This window comes from Corythoichthys intestinalis, chromosome 8 (assembly GCF_030265065.1).
Source record: "Corythoichthys intestinalis isolate RoL2023-P3 chromosome 8, ASM3026506v1, whole genome shotgun sequence".
Classification (NCBI taxonomy): Eukaryota; Metazoa; Chordata; class Actinopteri; order Syngnathiformes; family Syngnathidae; genus Corythoichthys; species Corythoichthys intestinalis.
In genome coordinates, this window is record NC_080402.1 from 28,300,616 (window position 1) to 28,317,002 (window position 16,387).

The window sequence follows — 16,387 nt, forward strand, 5'->3', positions numbered from 1 at the left end:
AACAAATAAGCCGCACTGGAATGTAAACCGCAGGATTCAAAATGAGGGGGAAAAGTAGCGGCTTAGAGTCCGAAAATTACGGTAACATTTTATGAATTTATCATTTTATTCATAAAATATATGGTATTTTCTTTGATACTACTATACAAGAATTTAGTAAAGCCAAATTTCATGTGAGTTGTGACACTTTGATTTAAAAAAAAAAAAAAAAAAAAAGCTTAAAAATCACATGCGCTTTATGACAGAAAAAGAAACTTTTGTTGAAAATGTCACAATCTGCATGATAGTGGATCTATATTTTGAAGACCAATTATGATTATGAATTATTATGGTTTCTGCATGTTTGCACTACACTACTACTACTTACTATGTGACAGCATATTGAACTTATTAAACTACACCTTTATTTTTTTTTGTGAAGGGAAACATTGTGTAAGCATTTATGACAGTTAGGACTTTGAATCAGAAAACCTACAATAAGCAGACAACAATGGAGGCCCACTCACCCGTTGTTTGAACTCCTGTCTCTCTTCGGGGGTCATGGTGTCGGCCTTGGCAATCACAGGAATGATGTTGACAGAATGACTCAAGCGTTTCATGAACTCTATATCGAGCTGCCGCAGTCTGTCGCGCACAGTTGAGAGATGAAAGACGAGAATGTTGGTTGGAAAGTGAGCTTTCACTCTCCGTGAATACACAAGCGCTAATAATCCCAATGACAGATGGAAGCGCGGGAAATTAAATTGTCATGTCTCATGTGTCTCATTAACCTTCACTGCTTTGAGAATTGGAAGTTCTTTTGGTCACAGTTTGATGGGATGCATCGAATTTAATACACAACGGATGATTGGAATGTATACTTAAAGGCCGTTTACATGGTGACACGCTGAAAATACGACACATTTCATGTTTGCGTTTACCTTGGTTCTGTCTCCATTTGAACGATGTCGCAATTCCGTGTGAAAACGATGTAGTTTTCATGTCGGGCCCTAGCGGGCAGTGCAGTTTTAACAGGCGACAGCCAATGATGCACTTCCTTGACAACAACTTCTTCAGCCCAGAAGACAACATAACCGCCCACTCCAAGCAATCGTTTTTTTCTTTTACTTCAAAAGGCACAAAACATGAACATAAAATATATTTCAATTAAATATATTATAGTAATATAGTCAATTTGCTGTTTTGAATGTTTTCTAGCAGCGACTGCACATGCTCGAAGTGACGTGTGCGAGTGTGACGCCATTGGAACGAGAGCGTTCCATTCATATGGTTGCTGAGCAATTCCCACATTCGAATTGTTCCGTACAGTTTACATCTTCCATTTTCGCCGTCACCGTGTAAAGGTGAAGCCTTTCCGCAACACAATCGTTGCATCTTGGTGTTGCAGCGTCACCATGTAAAGGGGACCCTTAGAGTGCCAAGGGCGTAGGTTTTGTCTCAACATTGGTAGGGACGATATAACAGCATAACCTGCGTGTACACTTTTTGCTGGGGAAGGGACATTATTAAGACCAAACAGATTGGGTGAACGGGGTTCAGGGCTAATTAATTGAGAGGCTAAATGATCAATTCAAAATACATCTGTGTTGACTTATACTAACTTTCATATGTACTGGTTCAGGTGATAAAACATTCGATTCAAACCTTTGTTTTCAAAAACTACTAAAGAACCAGTATGAAAACTTCCAGAAAATATGTCTGGATTTTATTAACAAATTTAAATTGCAATATTTGAACATAACTCAAATTATATTGAGATACACAACAAATACAAACTTGTTAATAATCTCTTAGCTATCCAGGAATGCAAATAAATAAATAAATAAATAAACATTTGTCTTAACACCACTCAACATTGTCTATTTAAATAAAGAAATTAAATATAACTGGAAAAAAAAAAATCTTCGTCAGCGAATAACAAAAACAAATCAAAATGGAGCCTTCCTTCAGGTAAAACAGTATTGCGTTTGTCCACAAGCACAGACAAACTCAACAAAAAATGAAAGCTCCTTTGGGCTGCTTAAAAACCACACAAATAAAATAAAAATGAAAATTATGGAGAAGGGGGTAAACCTCGGTTCACTACATTTTTCACAGTTTGATTAACAGTAACAGTAGAAAACACACACAGGAGGATATTTCTATTAAAGCAGCTTCCCACTCGGGTTCAGGAAATTCACACAGATTAATGTTATGCTAACTGATGCAGGTTAGACTTTCAGTAGCAAAATTAGTGGTGTGTTCCCCACCTCCAAAACATTGACGTCTTTTTACATCACTTACAGTCGCTGCTGCTGGTGGGGAAAAAACTAGGCATGTTGTATTTGTGTCGGGGCTGTGATTGCGTGTGTGTGTTTGAAAGTGTGTGTGGGGGGGTGAAGTCTTCAGTAAATTAAACGTGCAATTGAGAGGAAAAAATGGACTGCCACATTCAGTGGCACTCTGAGTTTCACTCTGTGAAAAGAGGTCAATGTAAATCAACATAATGAAAGTAATTCACTTAATAATGGTAGGGTCAATTCTATCCTTACAACAATGGGAAGACAATCTAAATTACCTTTATAAATGAATTCATTATATAATGCAAATAAGGTTGCTTAAAGGTTGGTGGGGACAATTTGAGCGTGCTGAAAAGTTGGGAGTGTCATGTCCCTACCGTCCCTATGCAAACCTACGCCCTTGGAGTGAAGACAATTTCAGCCAAATGACCCACTTACGAATGTCCAGTCGGGGAGATGAAATAAAGGCAGCAGTGCACTCTGGTATCTGGGATGCGCTTCTTTCTAGTGATATTCACCTCCTCTTTAAGGAACTTCTCATACTGTTCATTGATATACTTGGAAATGGGCTCCCAGCTGTGGCAAGAAATGAAAATGCTAAGTTGAGCAGATTAAAAAAAAAACAAAAAAATACAATTTGCAACTATAATTAAGAAAAGAAGCTATTTATGTGCAGTACTAAAACGTTGGCCCTTTGGTTCAGCCGTAAGTGTTTGTAGTTTCAAATAGTGAAATGAGGCTCCACAGGAAATGGCAAACCACCCACCAATTGTTGTTATTGATTAGGTCCCCAAAGCCTGGAGTGTCGACAACAGTAAGCTTCATTTTCACACCACCTTCTTCAATAACTGCATACAAAGAGTCACAAAATAATGGAAATACATCACAATCATAGCACAATTTGACAATTTTAGAAGATGGTTGCCCTCAAAGTTTTAACGCAAATCAAATACAGTGGTACCTTTACATATAAATTTAATTCGTCCCAGGACCTTGTTTTGAAGTGGATACGGTTGTATGTCGAGCAGGATTTTCCAATAAGAATACATTATAATTCCATTAATTTATTCCACCGCCTGAAAACCTACACTAAATGCTTCATAAATACTGCTAGTACCATTGCAAATGGCAATTACGCATACCAAAGTAAATAATAATAATATAACAATAGTAATATTAATAATAATACCTGTAATAATATGACGAATCGGGTTCTAATGTGGTGGATGTGTTTAGCGTGGTGTACCTGAACGCACCGCGTGGCTGACATGATGGGGTAAGAAAGGGGCATTAGAGTTTTTACTTTCACCTTTCATATTCTGTTGTTGGCTTCAGCTGTGACGGACAGTAGGCGTGTTGTGTTGCACAAGTTCTGAAATAAATGATTAAAAACCTGACGAAGCAGGCGATTTCTTTGGCGATGTTACAACAATAATATTTGTCACCTTAACTCATGAAGACTGGTGAACGGAGGTCGGAGGAGAACCCTCGAGATCGAAGACATTTTACGGCCGTATTATCGAGCCGTTTCGCGGATGCGCACAACACGGTCATGTTTTTCTATCATTTCCATCTTCATTTCAACGGTAAGTGCAGACCCGTGCGGTTCATAACGCGAGCTAGGCAAATACTAGGGGCCTCGCAGCGTCTCAAAAGGGTGTCATGAAAAATGTTCAAATAATATTTGATGATAGTAGGATTAAAAAAAAAAGAAAATAAAACAAAATAACATCAATACATATGGTATTAAGTCTTTAAATAATAATGAAATCATTTTTCTAATGTGCCTTTGCCTGTTTCACTGTTTCCCGTGATGCGGTAATTTCACCACAGTCTCTAATCTCACTCACCTCCCCGCAGACCAGCTAGCTACCTGAAGGTGTTGTTTTTTAGCCTCCGCAATTGAGCGACGTTGCGGTGACGACGTCATGAAAAGACAAAAGCACTGCGGTCGCATTTTAGAAAGAAGAAAGAAGACGCGTATAAATGTGAAAAAGACAGAGGTTTGTTGTGATGAAAAAACAACTCTCTTTAATTGCATAAACACGTATACAGTGGTACCTCTACATACGAAGTTAATCCGTTCCAGGAGCTTGTTTGTAAGTCGAAATGGTCGTATGTCGAGCAGGATTTTCCCATAGGAATACATTATAATTCCATTAATTCGTTCCACAGCCCAAAAACCTGCACTAAATCCTTAAAAAATACTGCTGGTACTATTACAAATGGCAATTACATATAGCAAAACAAAAAAATAATAACTAAAAATCGGATTAATAATATAACAATAATAATAATAATTCCTGTAATAGTGTAACGAAACGGGTTCTAATAAGGCGGACGTTTTTTTCTGTACCTGAAGGCACCGCGGCGCTGACGTGACAAAGAGGGAGGGGAGCGGGTGAAAGTTTACTTTCGCTTTCAATGCTTTCTTGAGAACATCGTCAATTGTGGCAGACAGCAGGTGTTTTGTGTTGAATAAGTTGTGAAAGAAATGATGAAAACGTGGCGAAGCTGGCGATTTCTCTGGAGATGTTACCACAATAAGAATTGTCAGCTTAACTTATAAAGACTGGCGAACGATGGTCGGAGGAGGAAAGTGGAGATGTATTGTTGAGCCATTTCACGGATGCCCACCCTACGCTCATATTTTTCTGTCATTTGCATCTTCATTTAGAAGGTAAGCTTCAACTTTTTCCTTGTTTCACCACCTGTACCAACCTTTTCTGAAACATGTGTTGATTTGTCACACAAGAAAATCCGCCGTGCATTCGTTTGCGGTGCTGCCATTGTCGTCGTATTTCGAGCATGTCGTCGGATGTAGAAACAAATGGCGAGTCAAATTTTACGTCGGATGTCGAAAAGTTCGTGTGTCGAAGCGATCGTATGTAGAGGTACCACTGTACTTAGAGAAATTGCAAGCTAACGGTTATTTACAGAGAGTTTAGATGACGTACTGCTAAAGCTAAATTATACTGTATCATTAGCCACGCTTGTTGTTTTAAAAATAATTTCAGTATTCAGTCAGCTGTGGATTAGTGTCAGTTAAATTTATGTGTTGCCTACGGTATCAAATTGGTCAGGAACGGCCTTGCGTAAGCGTCACCTTTTTCCTTTTTTCACCACCTGCACTAACATTCTTGGACTCCATGTTGATTTCTCTCACAAAAAAAATCTGCCGTGCCTCCGACTTGTGGTTAAACAAAGAAACTGTGGCACTGTCATAAATCGTCGTAATTTGAGCATGTCGTTGAATGTAGAAACAAATGGCGAGTCAAATTTTACGTCGGATGCCGAAAAGATCGTACAGCGAAGCGATCGTATGTCGAGGTACCACTGTAGTTGGTTGACATTGGTGGCTATAGATTGGACATTGTAAATGGCAGTGAAAGACTTCATGATTACTGTATGTACAGGGTTAATTTCAGGGTTGTTTGTCAGTATATTTCCTGTTAGTGGTATAGAAAATGCATGCATCAGTAAAAGTTTGAATTATTGCAAAACATATACCGTATTTTTCAGACTACATGTCGCTCCTGAGTATAAGTCGCACTCGCCTTAAAATGCCCAACGAAGAGGAAAAAAACATATGGCGGAAAACATTCAGGTGACTTGAAGTTCCGTTCTGAGACCCCCAATTTGGCTAAATTTCAAAATTGTCCGATATGCATGTGTGATACATCATTGGAAAGCTTAAAATCTCAATTTTCAGGGGGAAGAAAATTTTTGAAAAGGAGGGCATTTTTAAAAAATAAATAAATAAATAAGCAGCAAAACTCTATCTGGAGGTGAGAGCACGCGAGAGCAGAATTACAAACGCCATGACTTTAACGAGATATTACCGCGCACTTACCTTGTTTCACTCCAAAAACTCCATGTAGCATGTATCACTGAGTGTCATGACACAGCTGTAAATGGCCACAGCTGGATTTTTGGGGGATTTTATGGGTGAAACATGGTAATAAAACAAGGGTCGCGATGCAGAAATCGCAGACATTGAGGAGTAGTCGAGATTTTCTTTTTCAGATATTTACCCTTTTAAACGTTTTTTTTTTTTTTTTTTTTCAATTTTTTTGTTTGGATCGATTATTTATCATCTAAATAACGGGGAAAGTGAGTCAGTAACGAAAAAAACACAATTAAGCGATAGTTATGAGGTAGATATCCGTGACTTTTTTAAAGACGGCAATTTTTTTAATTGTGACGTAATTTGTTTAAAAGTTTAAAATATGCAAGTGAATATTTTTATGTCGTTTTTTTCTTTTTTTAAACTAAATATTTGACATCAATTAATGATTCTAAGCTAAAAATGACAGACATTTCCAATAATAAATACTAGGGTTGTTCCGATCATGTGTTTTTGCTCCCGATCCGATCCCGATCGTTTTAGTTTGAGTATCTGCCGATCCCGATATTTCCCGATCCGATTGCTTTTTTTTCGCTCCCAATTCAATTCCAATCATTCCCGATAATTTTTCCCGATCATATACATTTTGGCAAGGCATTAAGAAAAAAAATGAATAAAACTCACGCTTAACGCTTAACCCCCTAAAGTTACACGACGTCACTTCCATGTTCCAAGTCTTTTTTTGGTGCCACACTTTGTGAGTGCGACAATAAATAGCAGGGGAGGATGTTTGTTGTTATTATGAACCAATCTTTAAACCAAAAGTAAAGACTCTGGATGAGTGTATAACATTTTGTCCGTAACGTTAAATGCAATTAGAAAACGATTTAATTAAAAAATATACTGTATATATATATTTTAAAAAAGGCATGTCCGATATTTTTTTGCCGATTCCGATACTTTGAAAATGACGTGATCGGACCCGATCCGATTACTTACCTTCTTTTTATAGCTAGGTTGAAACAAAAGCGGTTGCGCGACGTCTGTAAACAGGGGTTTTCAGGGTAAAATGGACAAATTAAAAATAGTTTGGGGGCCTATTGCGCCATGATGAATGAATCTGCTATTGCAGCATATAGACATATTGTTCTATCAAACACAACAGTTCTTTTGGCCTAAAATACAGTAGTTCATTTTAAAGAGGGGTGCAAGAACAGAAACTGCTTTTTCAGCCTTGTCTGTGTTTTCCGCCATATATAAGTCGCACCGGAGTATAAGTCACATTTTGGGGGGAAATTTACTTGATAAAATCCAACACATAGAACAGATATGTCATCTTGAAAGCCAATTTAAAATTAAAAAAAAATACAATAGAGAACAACATGCTAAATAAGTGTAGAGTATGATAATGTTACATGATGCATAAACAACAAAATGCAAACATGGCCGGTATGTTAACGTAACATAGCTATTAAGAGCTATTCAGATAAGTATAGCATAAAAAACATGCTAACAAGTTTACCAAACCATCAGTGTCACTCCAAAACACCAAAAACACATGTGAAATGATATAATGATGTAGAGCTGAAACGAATACTCGAGCAACTCGAGTTTAAAAACTGATCCGAGTAATTTTATTCACCTCGAGTAATCGTTTATTTTGACAGCTCTAAGCATCACGTTTTACTCAGACTACTTTTAATGCGGGACAACGCGCTGATGTCACATGCGTAGAGGAAGAAGCAAAAAAAAAAAAAAAATTACTGCAGCCGACAGCCGCTACAAACGACGCCGACGTTGCTAAATACTAGCCCGCACAATGCTACATTGGTAGCAGGTAGCGTCTGATGAGTCTCATAGAGATCACATGTATGTTGAACTACATGCGAAATGACAGACTCGGCCGCGTCTGGGCAGCGTTAGTAAACAGCCGCCATTTTAAAGCAGTAGAGCGCTAAGCGCTAATAAAGAGCGCTAAGCACTAATAAATAAGATTAACATTACTGTCATTAGCTCACGTAACGTTAGCCCTGCAGAGGGCTAGGTTTCTATTAATTATGACCACTGTCGATGCGTGGCTATCGTGTTCTACATACAGGCTTTAACATAACATAGCGTTGTGGAGTGATGAGGGTGTAAAATAAAAACTCAATAATGCTAACTATCAATTTTAGCTCAGTAGTCATTGCTCGATAAAACACCAAGTAGCACTGGTCCCTAATGTGCTCCAATACAGCCGGTATCATACATTTATTTTAAACACTGCAAAAAAACTCAAAATCCTATCAGGACTTACAGTTTAGACTAACTTAAAACTTAACTAGAACTTAAAAATGGCTTGACACGAATAGAAATTCAATTGAAACACGTGGGAAAAAAATCCCAACTTTTAAGTGATGTGTGTTATCAAGCATAATGGCATTTTTAGGTATATATATATATATTTTAATAAGATCTAAAGCTTTTTTGAGTGAAAGCAGTGAATTAGTCTTTTTTTAAAATTCTAGTTACATCTGAGATGCAATTGTTGGCTGTTTTCAACAATATACATCGAAAATAAAGACATTAATTGACTGAAAACGGTTCAAGATTAGATGAAATGTCTTGTTTTCTCATGTATATTTATAATTACGCTTCACCTAAAAATATATTTGTTTAATCCGATTACTCGATTAATCGATAGAATTTTCAGTTGATTACTCGATTACTAAAATATTCGATAGCTGCAGCCCTACAATGATGTGTTAATAATTTCACACATAAGTCACTCCAGAGTATAAATTGCACCCCCCGCCAAACTATGAAAAAAAACTGCGACTTATAGTCCAAAAAATACGGTAATATATCCCTTGACGCAGCAGACATGCTCATGAAAATGGACCACCCAAGCAGCTTATCACTGATTTATCACCTCTAACTCCTCGGTGCTCTAAATGGCGGAGGATACTGTGCAGTGTACTACATCCTCCTGCCAATCCAGTGATTGTACCAGTAATGTCTGGCTTAAAGCAACGCCCAAAGCATTAGCGTGATATATTTTCAGTATAGGCTTGTAAGCAAATGTTGTAAGTGTCCGCCTTCACATCACTGTCTGCTAAGAACATTACCCTGTGGGGTTCAAGGAAAGCGATCCAGTCAAGGACAATCTAAGAGTGCTGATGACTTAGTATGAAAATTCAGTCATAAATAAGCTTGTAGAAATAAGGTCAAACCTTTCAGCACTGAAAAGCAATGGAGATGCTTCACAACCAACAGCAACCATATTTCGTTTCATTCCAGTTGCTTTTCACATCATTCCCTATAGCAGAAATTCGATTAAAGCCATTAAAGGCTAAATGTATACCACTACAGCCATCTACTGTATATAATGTCACTGCCTGTCAGAAAAGCTTTTCTTTATTGGCTCACTCAGCCTGCTTGAAACCCTGTGTTATGTGTTTGTTATCTTTCAGCCATCCGTTGCTTTTATTAGCTTTTCCTTGGACATAATTACGCTTGGCTGGGAACTCCCTTGATACTTATAAGGCACCTTGGTGACCAGAACCACAGGGGAAAAAATTGACTTAAGAACAAAATACTCCTAAGAAGATACAAAAATATATCTATACTTCAATAACTAATGAGGTTTCTTAAAATTAAATACATTAATTAAATGTGATGATCAATAACATAAGACCACAGTTCCCAAAGTAATGAAGTACAATTTGTGGAGGACAAAAAAAGGTTATATAGGGATAAAGAATAGCTAAACTAATGTCAAAAAGCGGTAAAAGCTTGATTAATCAGCATTTTTGGCATTGTGTTAAAACCCAGATTGTCTGAGTTACTGCATGAGTTGGCAAATGCATGATCCTCCCTAAAAATAGAAATGCTGAATGCGTGTGTTATTAAGCGTACTCACCGTGAGACACTGATTTAATTTCCACAGTTTTTGGGATCTTGTCATCGCGGGACCAGCCTGCACTCCTCCTGCTCACCTGGGACTTAAACAAGGTGTTCACCAGAGTCGACTTCCCCAGACCACTGTGACCTAGGAGCAGACATAGTTTAAAAAAAAAAAAGTTTTTAAAAAAATGGCAGAAAAATACTGGTAACTGTGGTTGCTAGAATTACATCGTGAAAGGTTTACTGTCAATTAAATAACAAACTACCGTAGAAATAATAGACTCGTTACATGTAGATCACAGTATGAAATAATTACAAAATTGATATTTTTCTATGTAATGTAAAATTTGCAGTTACTGAAACACTACAGCATTTTTACGTGTATTTTAGAGAGTGAAATGATTTAGATTTACAGTGGTATGAAAAAGTATCTGAACCTTTTGGAATTTCTCTCATTTCTGCATAAAATCACCATCAAATGTGATCTGATCTTTGTCACATTACCACAGAGGAAAATACACTGTCTGCTTTAACTAAAACCACCCAAACATTTATAGGTTTTCATGTTTTAATGAGGATAGCATGCAAACAATGACAAAAGGGGAAAAAATAAGTCTATGAACCCTCTGCTTAAGGAGACTTAAACAGTAATTGAATTTTTTACCAAACATTTTAAGTCAGGTGTGTGCCCAATCTCTGATGATTGGTTTAAAGCTGCTCTGCCCACTATAAAACACACACCTGTTGTAAGAATTGTCTTGACGAGAAGCATTGTCTGATGTGCATTATGGCTCGGTCAAAAGAGCTGTCCGAATACCTGCGATCAAGGATTGTTGATTTGTATAAAGCTGGGAAAGGATACAAAACCATCTCTAAAAGTGTGGGTGTTCATCAATCGACAGTCAGAGAAGTTGTCTAAAAAATGGAGAGAGTTTGGCACTGTTGCTTCTCTCCCAAGGAGTGGCTGTCCACCAAAGACGACGCCAAGACTTCACCGCAGAATACTCAGAGAGGTAAAGAAGGAATCCTAGAGTGTCTGCTAAAGACTGACAGAAATCACTGGCAGGGTCCAATATCTCTGTACACACATCAACTATATGTAAAACTATGACCAAGAATGGTGTTCATGGGAGGACTCCATGGAGGAAGCCACTGCTGTCTAGAGAAAACATAGTTGCCCGTTTATGTTCGCAAAAAACGCACTTGGACACTCCACAGAGGTTTTGGCAAAATATTTTGTGGACTTATGAAACCAAAGTTGAATTGCTTAGGAGTAACACACAGCGTCATGTGAGGAGGGAAAATGGAACAGCTCACCATCATCAACACCTCATCCCCGCCGTGACGCACGGTGGAGGGAGCATCATGATTTGGGACTGTTACGCTTCCTCAGGGCCTGGAGAACTTGCAATCATTAAAGGAAAAATGAATTCAAAGGTTTATCAGGAAGTTTTGCAGGAAAACCTGAGGCCGTCTGTCAGACAGTTGAAGCTAAAAAGAGGATGGATGCTGCAACGAGACAATGATCCAAAACACAGAAGTAAACAGACTTCAGAATGGTTTCAGAAGAACAAAATACACCTTCTGGAGTGGCCAAGTCAAAGTCAAGACTTGAACCCTATTGAGATGCTATGGCATGAACTAAAGACAGCGATTCATGCCAGACATCCCAGGAATCTGACTGAACTACAGCAGTTTTGTAGAGAGAAATGTGCCAAGATTAGTCCTGATCGATATGCCAGACTGATCTGCAGCTACAGGAAGCGTCTGGTTGAAGTTATTGCTGCCATATTAAATGTGATGGATCACTTACTTATTTCCCCCCTTTCTGTCATTGTTTGCATACTATCGTCATTAAAATACGAAAACCTATAAATGTTTGGGTGGTTTTAGCTAAAGCAGACAGTTTTTTCATCTGTGTGATTTTAACAAAAATCAGATCACATTTGATTTTATGCAGAAATGTGAGAAATTCCAAAAGGTTCAGATACTTTTTCATACCACTGTAGAATGTTTTCATATCATAAACAATGGAGGTTTAACACATTCACTGCCATTGATGGCGATAGACCTCCAATCCATTTTGACTTGGAGGGCTGGCAGCGATCATACCGGCTCTCATAGTCAAAGTGATTTGGACATCTATCGCCATCAATGGTAGCGAATAAGTTAATACCAACCAATTTGCCCACCCCTACTTTAGATCCGCTCATGGCAGGCACTCACCCACAACCATGATGTTAAAGTCAAAGCCCGCCTTCATGGTCTTCTTTCTCATCTGCTCGATGATGGTGTCGATACCTATGTACCCCAGTAGAGTGGACCCCCCGCTGGTGCTGTTCGAGGTACTGTGACCGTGACCACCAATGTGTGCCGCACCGTGACTTACACCATGACTCAAGGCGTGACTGACGGCGTGAGAGCCTGCATGGCTGGCCCCGTGAATCCCGATGGGCACCGGGATGGCACTTGGAGGTGGGGCTGACACACCCACTCCTGCCGGGCCTCCTAAATTTGGGCCTTGAGGCGGGAAGGGATTGGAGGGGGAGGGAGCGCCCACATTCGGAGGCTTAGCAGGGACGGCCGGTTTGGGTCTCACTTCTGGAGGGACTATGTCCGACATTTCTGTAGAGGAGAGACATAAAAATAACAATCTTCACCCAGAAAGTTAACTGTCATAAGTAGGCCAGTAGAACAGATAGTTGGCCGACTCCTTCCCTTCTGGAGCTGAGTCCTATGCTTCGGATGAGCAAAGTATGGCTCATTGGCAGGGGTGGGCAGTAACACATTACATTTATCGCGTTATATTTAGATGAGTAACTTTATGAGAAAAACATACTTCTAAGAGTACTTTTACAGAGCTGTACTTTTTACTTTTACTTGAGTAGATTTGTGAAGAAGAAACGCTACTCTTACTTCATTACTTTGGGCTACACTAGTCGTTACACTTTTCCTCTTTATTGTACATAATACATTTGACTTTTTTCTTGCCAGACACACCAAGTTGTTCTACCAATTTCACCAATGAGACGTCGCAACAATAATCACATGACTTCATTGTACCAATCAGACTCAAGCTTGCCCTTCTATGATTATGCCGGCCTGTTCAATAACATGGTGTCTTTAAAGCACCGTAAAAAAATTAGTATTTGACATAGAGTGCCGCCGTCGACATGACTCGAAAGCGCGGATTGTAATCTCCCTCCCAATTCTTATTTTGCACCGATTGACACGGAAAACCGGAGATATTATCTTTTTAATTTCATAATAGGAAATATGTTTTCTCCTCTAGAGGGCACTCATGCTCTTTGGATGAATAATGCTTCGTTTTTGTTTTATTTTTTTTCTCTTGCCAGAATTCAATGATTCTTTTTTTATTTTTTATTATTTTGTCTTAATGTGGATTTATGATAAGTTATAGTAAAGTATACTAATAACAGATTTTTTTTCTTAATGTGATTTTATAATAAGTTATAGTGCAGTATTATAATAATAACAACAGTTCATATAAAAACTTTGTGCTCAGAAAAAAATACCATTGCTTGAAAAAAATAATCAAACATTGTAAGCAGTTACTTACAATGTTACTCATTACTTGACTATTCTTTTCACCAAATACTTTTTTACTTGTACATGAGTAAATTTTTTTGATGACTAGTTTTACTTTTACTTGAGTAATATTATTTTGAAGTAACGCTAGTCTTACTCTTCCTTGAGTAAAATTTTTGGCTACTCTACACACCTCTGCTCATGGGCCAAATGTTGTTGTTTTTTTTCTGGAATGAAAAAAAAAATAATGAAAAGTAACACTAGTTACTTTGCCAAGTAACTAATTACTCTTACATTGAGGTAACTTGAGTTACTAACTCAATTACTTTTTGGGAGGAGTAATTTGTAACTGTATTTAGTTACCTTTTTAAAGTAAGATTAACATCACTGCTTTTAATGCTACTCTTACTTGAGTAAAATGTTTGGCTACTCTACCCACCTCTGCCTGACAGGCATGTTTTGTAAGTGGGATAAAATCAGAATACCTGCAGAAAACCCACGAATGCATGGACCATACAAACCCCTCAAGTTTCAAAAACCCCAAATTCAAAAACAGTCCTATAAATGTTTAAAACCGCAGACAAATAGGACCATCACTATAAGCAGATTTTCAGGGGGGGCAGGTGCCCCCCCCCCGGTGGCCAAAAAGTGTCATTGCATGTAATTGATTTTCCTATACAGTATATGATTTTAAAATTAAGAATATTCCGGTAAAATATTGTCTATAAAAGTTGTAAAGCAATAAAACAAATAACAAAAATGAACCAAATGAACAAAAAAAGACATTTTTATAATGGGTCAAAATTAAGACCGTCATTTGCTTTGCTTAGCCAAAACAACCCAGAGGACCGAAGAGGCAAGATGGATATACGATTCTTTTTTTTTTCACACCTAAGCTTTCAAAAGCGACAACAACTACTGAGCAAGAACCAAAGATTGAAAATGTGGACCATGAAACGCAAAAGACCACCGTCAAAATGGTTAGCAAAGTTTCAATTTGCCCCGCCAAAGACGCTAATTGTACAACAGAGCCACCACTGGTGTCTTGCCAATGTAGTCACCCCCATCAAAAAATGTGTCCCCTGGCCACGGGAGCGCGCACACACACACATTAGTTATGAGTTATGTCCACTTAAGCAATTAATTGAAGCCAGAAAAGAACTACAGTTATATATTTTGTACATCGACATTTATTAAACTGGAGAAACTCCATATAGGACTTGAATTACAGTAATAACAGTTATAGATCAACCTACGGGTAAAACGATGAAACATTGCCTTTTTTATGTTCAGTACTTATGTTACGTTATACGACAGAAAAAAACATGTTTTTTTATGGATGTGCCATGTGTTTTGTTTTTTTAAAACATGTCCTGTTCAGCTGTTTGACACAGAGAATGGAAGTCTAAAGCCTGAGTTATACTCCCGCGTTGCGGTGACGGCGTAGCGACTACGGCGTCATTCGACATTCGATAGTTCTGCGGGGAGGGAACGCGTTGCTCTGTAATTCACCGCCAAGCCACTAGAGGGATGTGGCGTTATGTTTGTACGGTTTTGGGGCATGCTTGTTTACTTCCGCTAGTCGGAGAAAAAATAAACAATGCAAGATGGAACTCTTGAAAGTAAATATTCTGCTCATCAACACTGAATAAATATTGAACATACAAATGTTGACGGGCAGGCGACGCAGAAGACGGTTTCGAGGCGGTCTGGCCGACTTTTGATGCCGCACAGAGAGTTTTAGACTCGGGTGGAGAGAGCTAGCTGTGGCGGCTAGCTTCAAACTGGCGTCGAGCACTGCGTTCAAGGTCTGCAAAGCCCTCCAGCCCGATTTGTTTGCCGTGTCCTACAACCAGCCAGTGGGAAGCCATAGCAGATTTCTGGCGTCTAGGGAACTTCCCAAACTGCGTTGGGAGGCTTGATTTTAAGGTTATCATAAAAAGCACCGAGGCACTCTCAATCAGTGATGATGTATTGTGTGTGTGAACTGTCTGTTATTGAAAATTAAAGATCAAAACAACTCTTTTGACACCAAATCTGTGCTTTATTCTTCATATACTTGAAGTGTGATACGTAAACAAGTCACAGACTCACAGCAAACATATGTACACGGTAAATGATGAAGTGCACCAACCAAAAATACGACATAAAGTGATAAAAAGTTGGCAGTTTTTGGCCGACTGGGTCACCGCTTCGTGTGGCCACTCGATTCCGAACACCCACGTCTCGGTGGTTCTTCCATTTTTTTTTTCCCGATCGCCGACCTTGCCATTTGGCAATCACAATAATACGAGACTTGCTCTTCGATGATACTCCCGTCGGCTTGGTGCATAGAAAATAATGTTTGATTCTATTCTACAATGGCGGTGTTTTCGCGGGAAACCGGAAACAACAGTCTGAGCGGACCAATCACAGTCTGTTTTCGCCACGTCATAAACGTCTAGGTGACGCGAAGGTTGCAAAATTCGAGAGGCGCGCGTCAGCCTACGGCGTAGGGTGGTAACTCGATTCTTCCTTGACGGCGTAGGTCTGACGCGGAAGTATAACTCGGCCTTAAGTGCCCAGATAGTCTGAACAGTTTTAATGTTTCACATTGAGAGTCTGACATACTCCCATTGTGATCATTCAACATACCTCGTTTATTATGACAAAGCAGCGAACAGGAAGGGGTTATGGGGGGACAGAAGAAAAGAAACACAAGAGAAGAAAGAAAAATTACAAGAAGAAATATATTGAACGTCTAGACTAACTACTAATATGTTGGTTATCTTCAGCTAGATGTATTTCCAGTTGACACCATGTGGGGGGCCTGTTGACCAGGGAAAGA

At 38.7% G+C, this 16,387-nt stretch overlaps 1 protein-coding gene across 3 annotated transcripts in view; it reads right to left on the reverse strand.

Moving 5' to 3' along the window:
* The window catches only part of septin3 (septin 3), a 39,865-nt gene that overhangs the window by 6,012 nt on the left and 17,466 nt on the right, over positions 1 to 16,387 (reverse strand). For all 3 annotated transcript variants that reach the window (XM_057844008.1, XM_057844006.1, XM_057844009.1), the window contains 5 exons: positions 12,238 to 12,636; positions 10,028 to 10,156; positions 3,046 to 3,127; positions 2,718 to 2,855; positions 507 to 624 (listed from right to left, as the gene is read on the reverse strand). In XM_057844008.1, the coding sequence (XP_057699991.1) occupies positions 507 to 624; positions 2,718 to 2,855; positions 3,046 to 3,127; positions 10,028 to 10,156; positions 12,238 to 12,636 (866 nt within the window). The remainder of the gene's footprint in view (positions 1 to 506; positions 625 to 2,717; positions 2,856 to 3,045; positions 3,128 to 10,027; positions 10,157 to 12,237; positions 12,637 to 16,387) is intronic.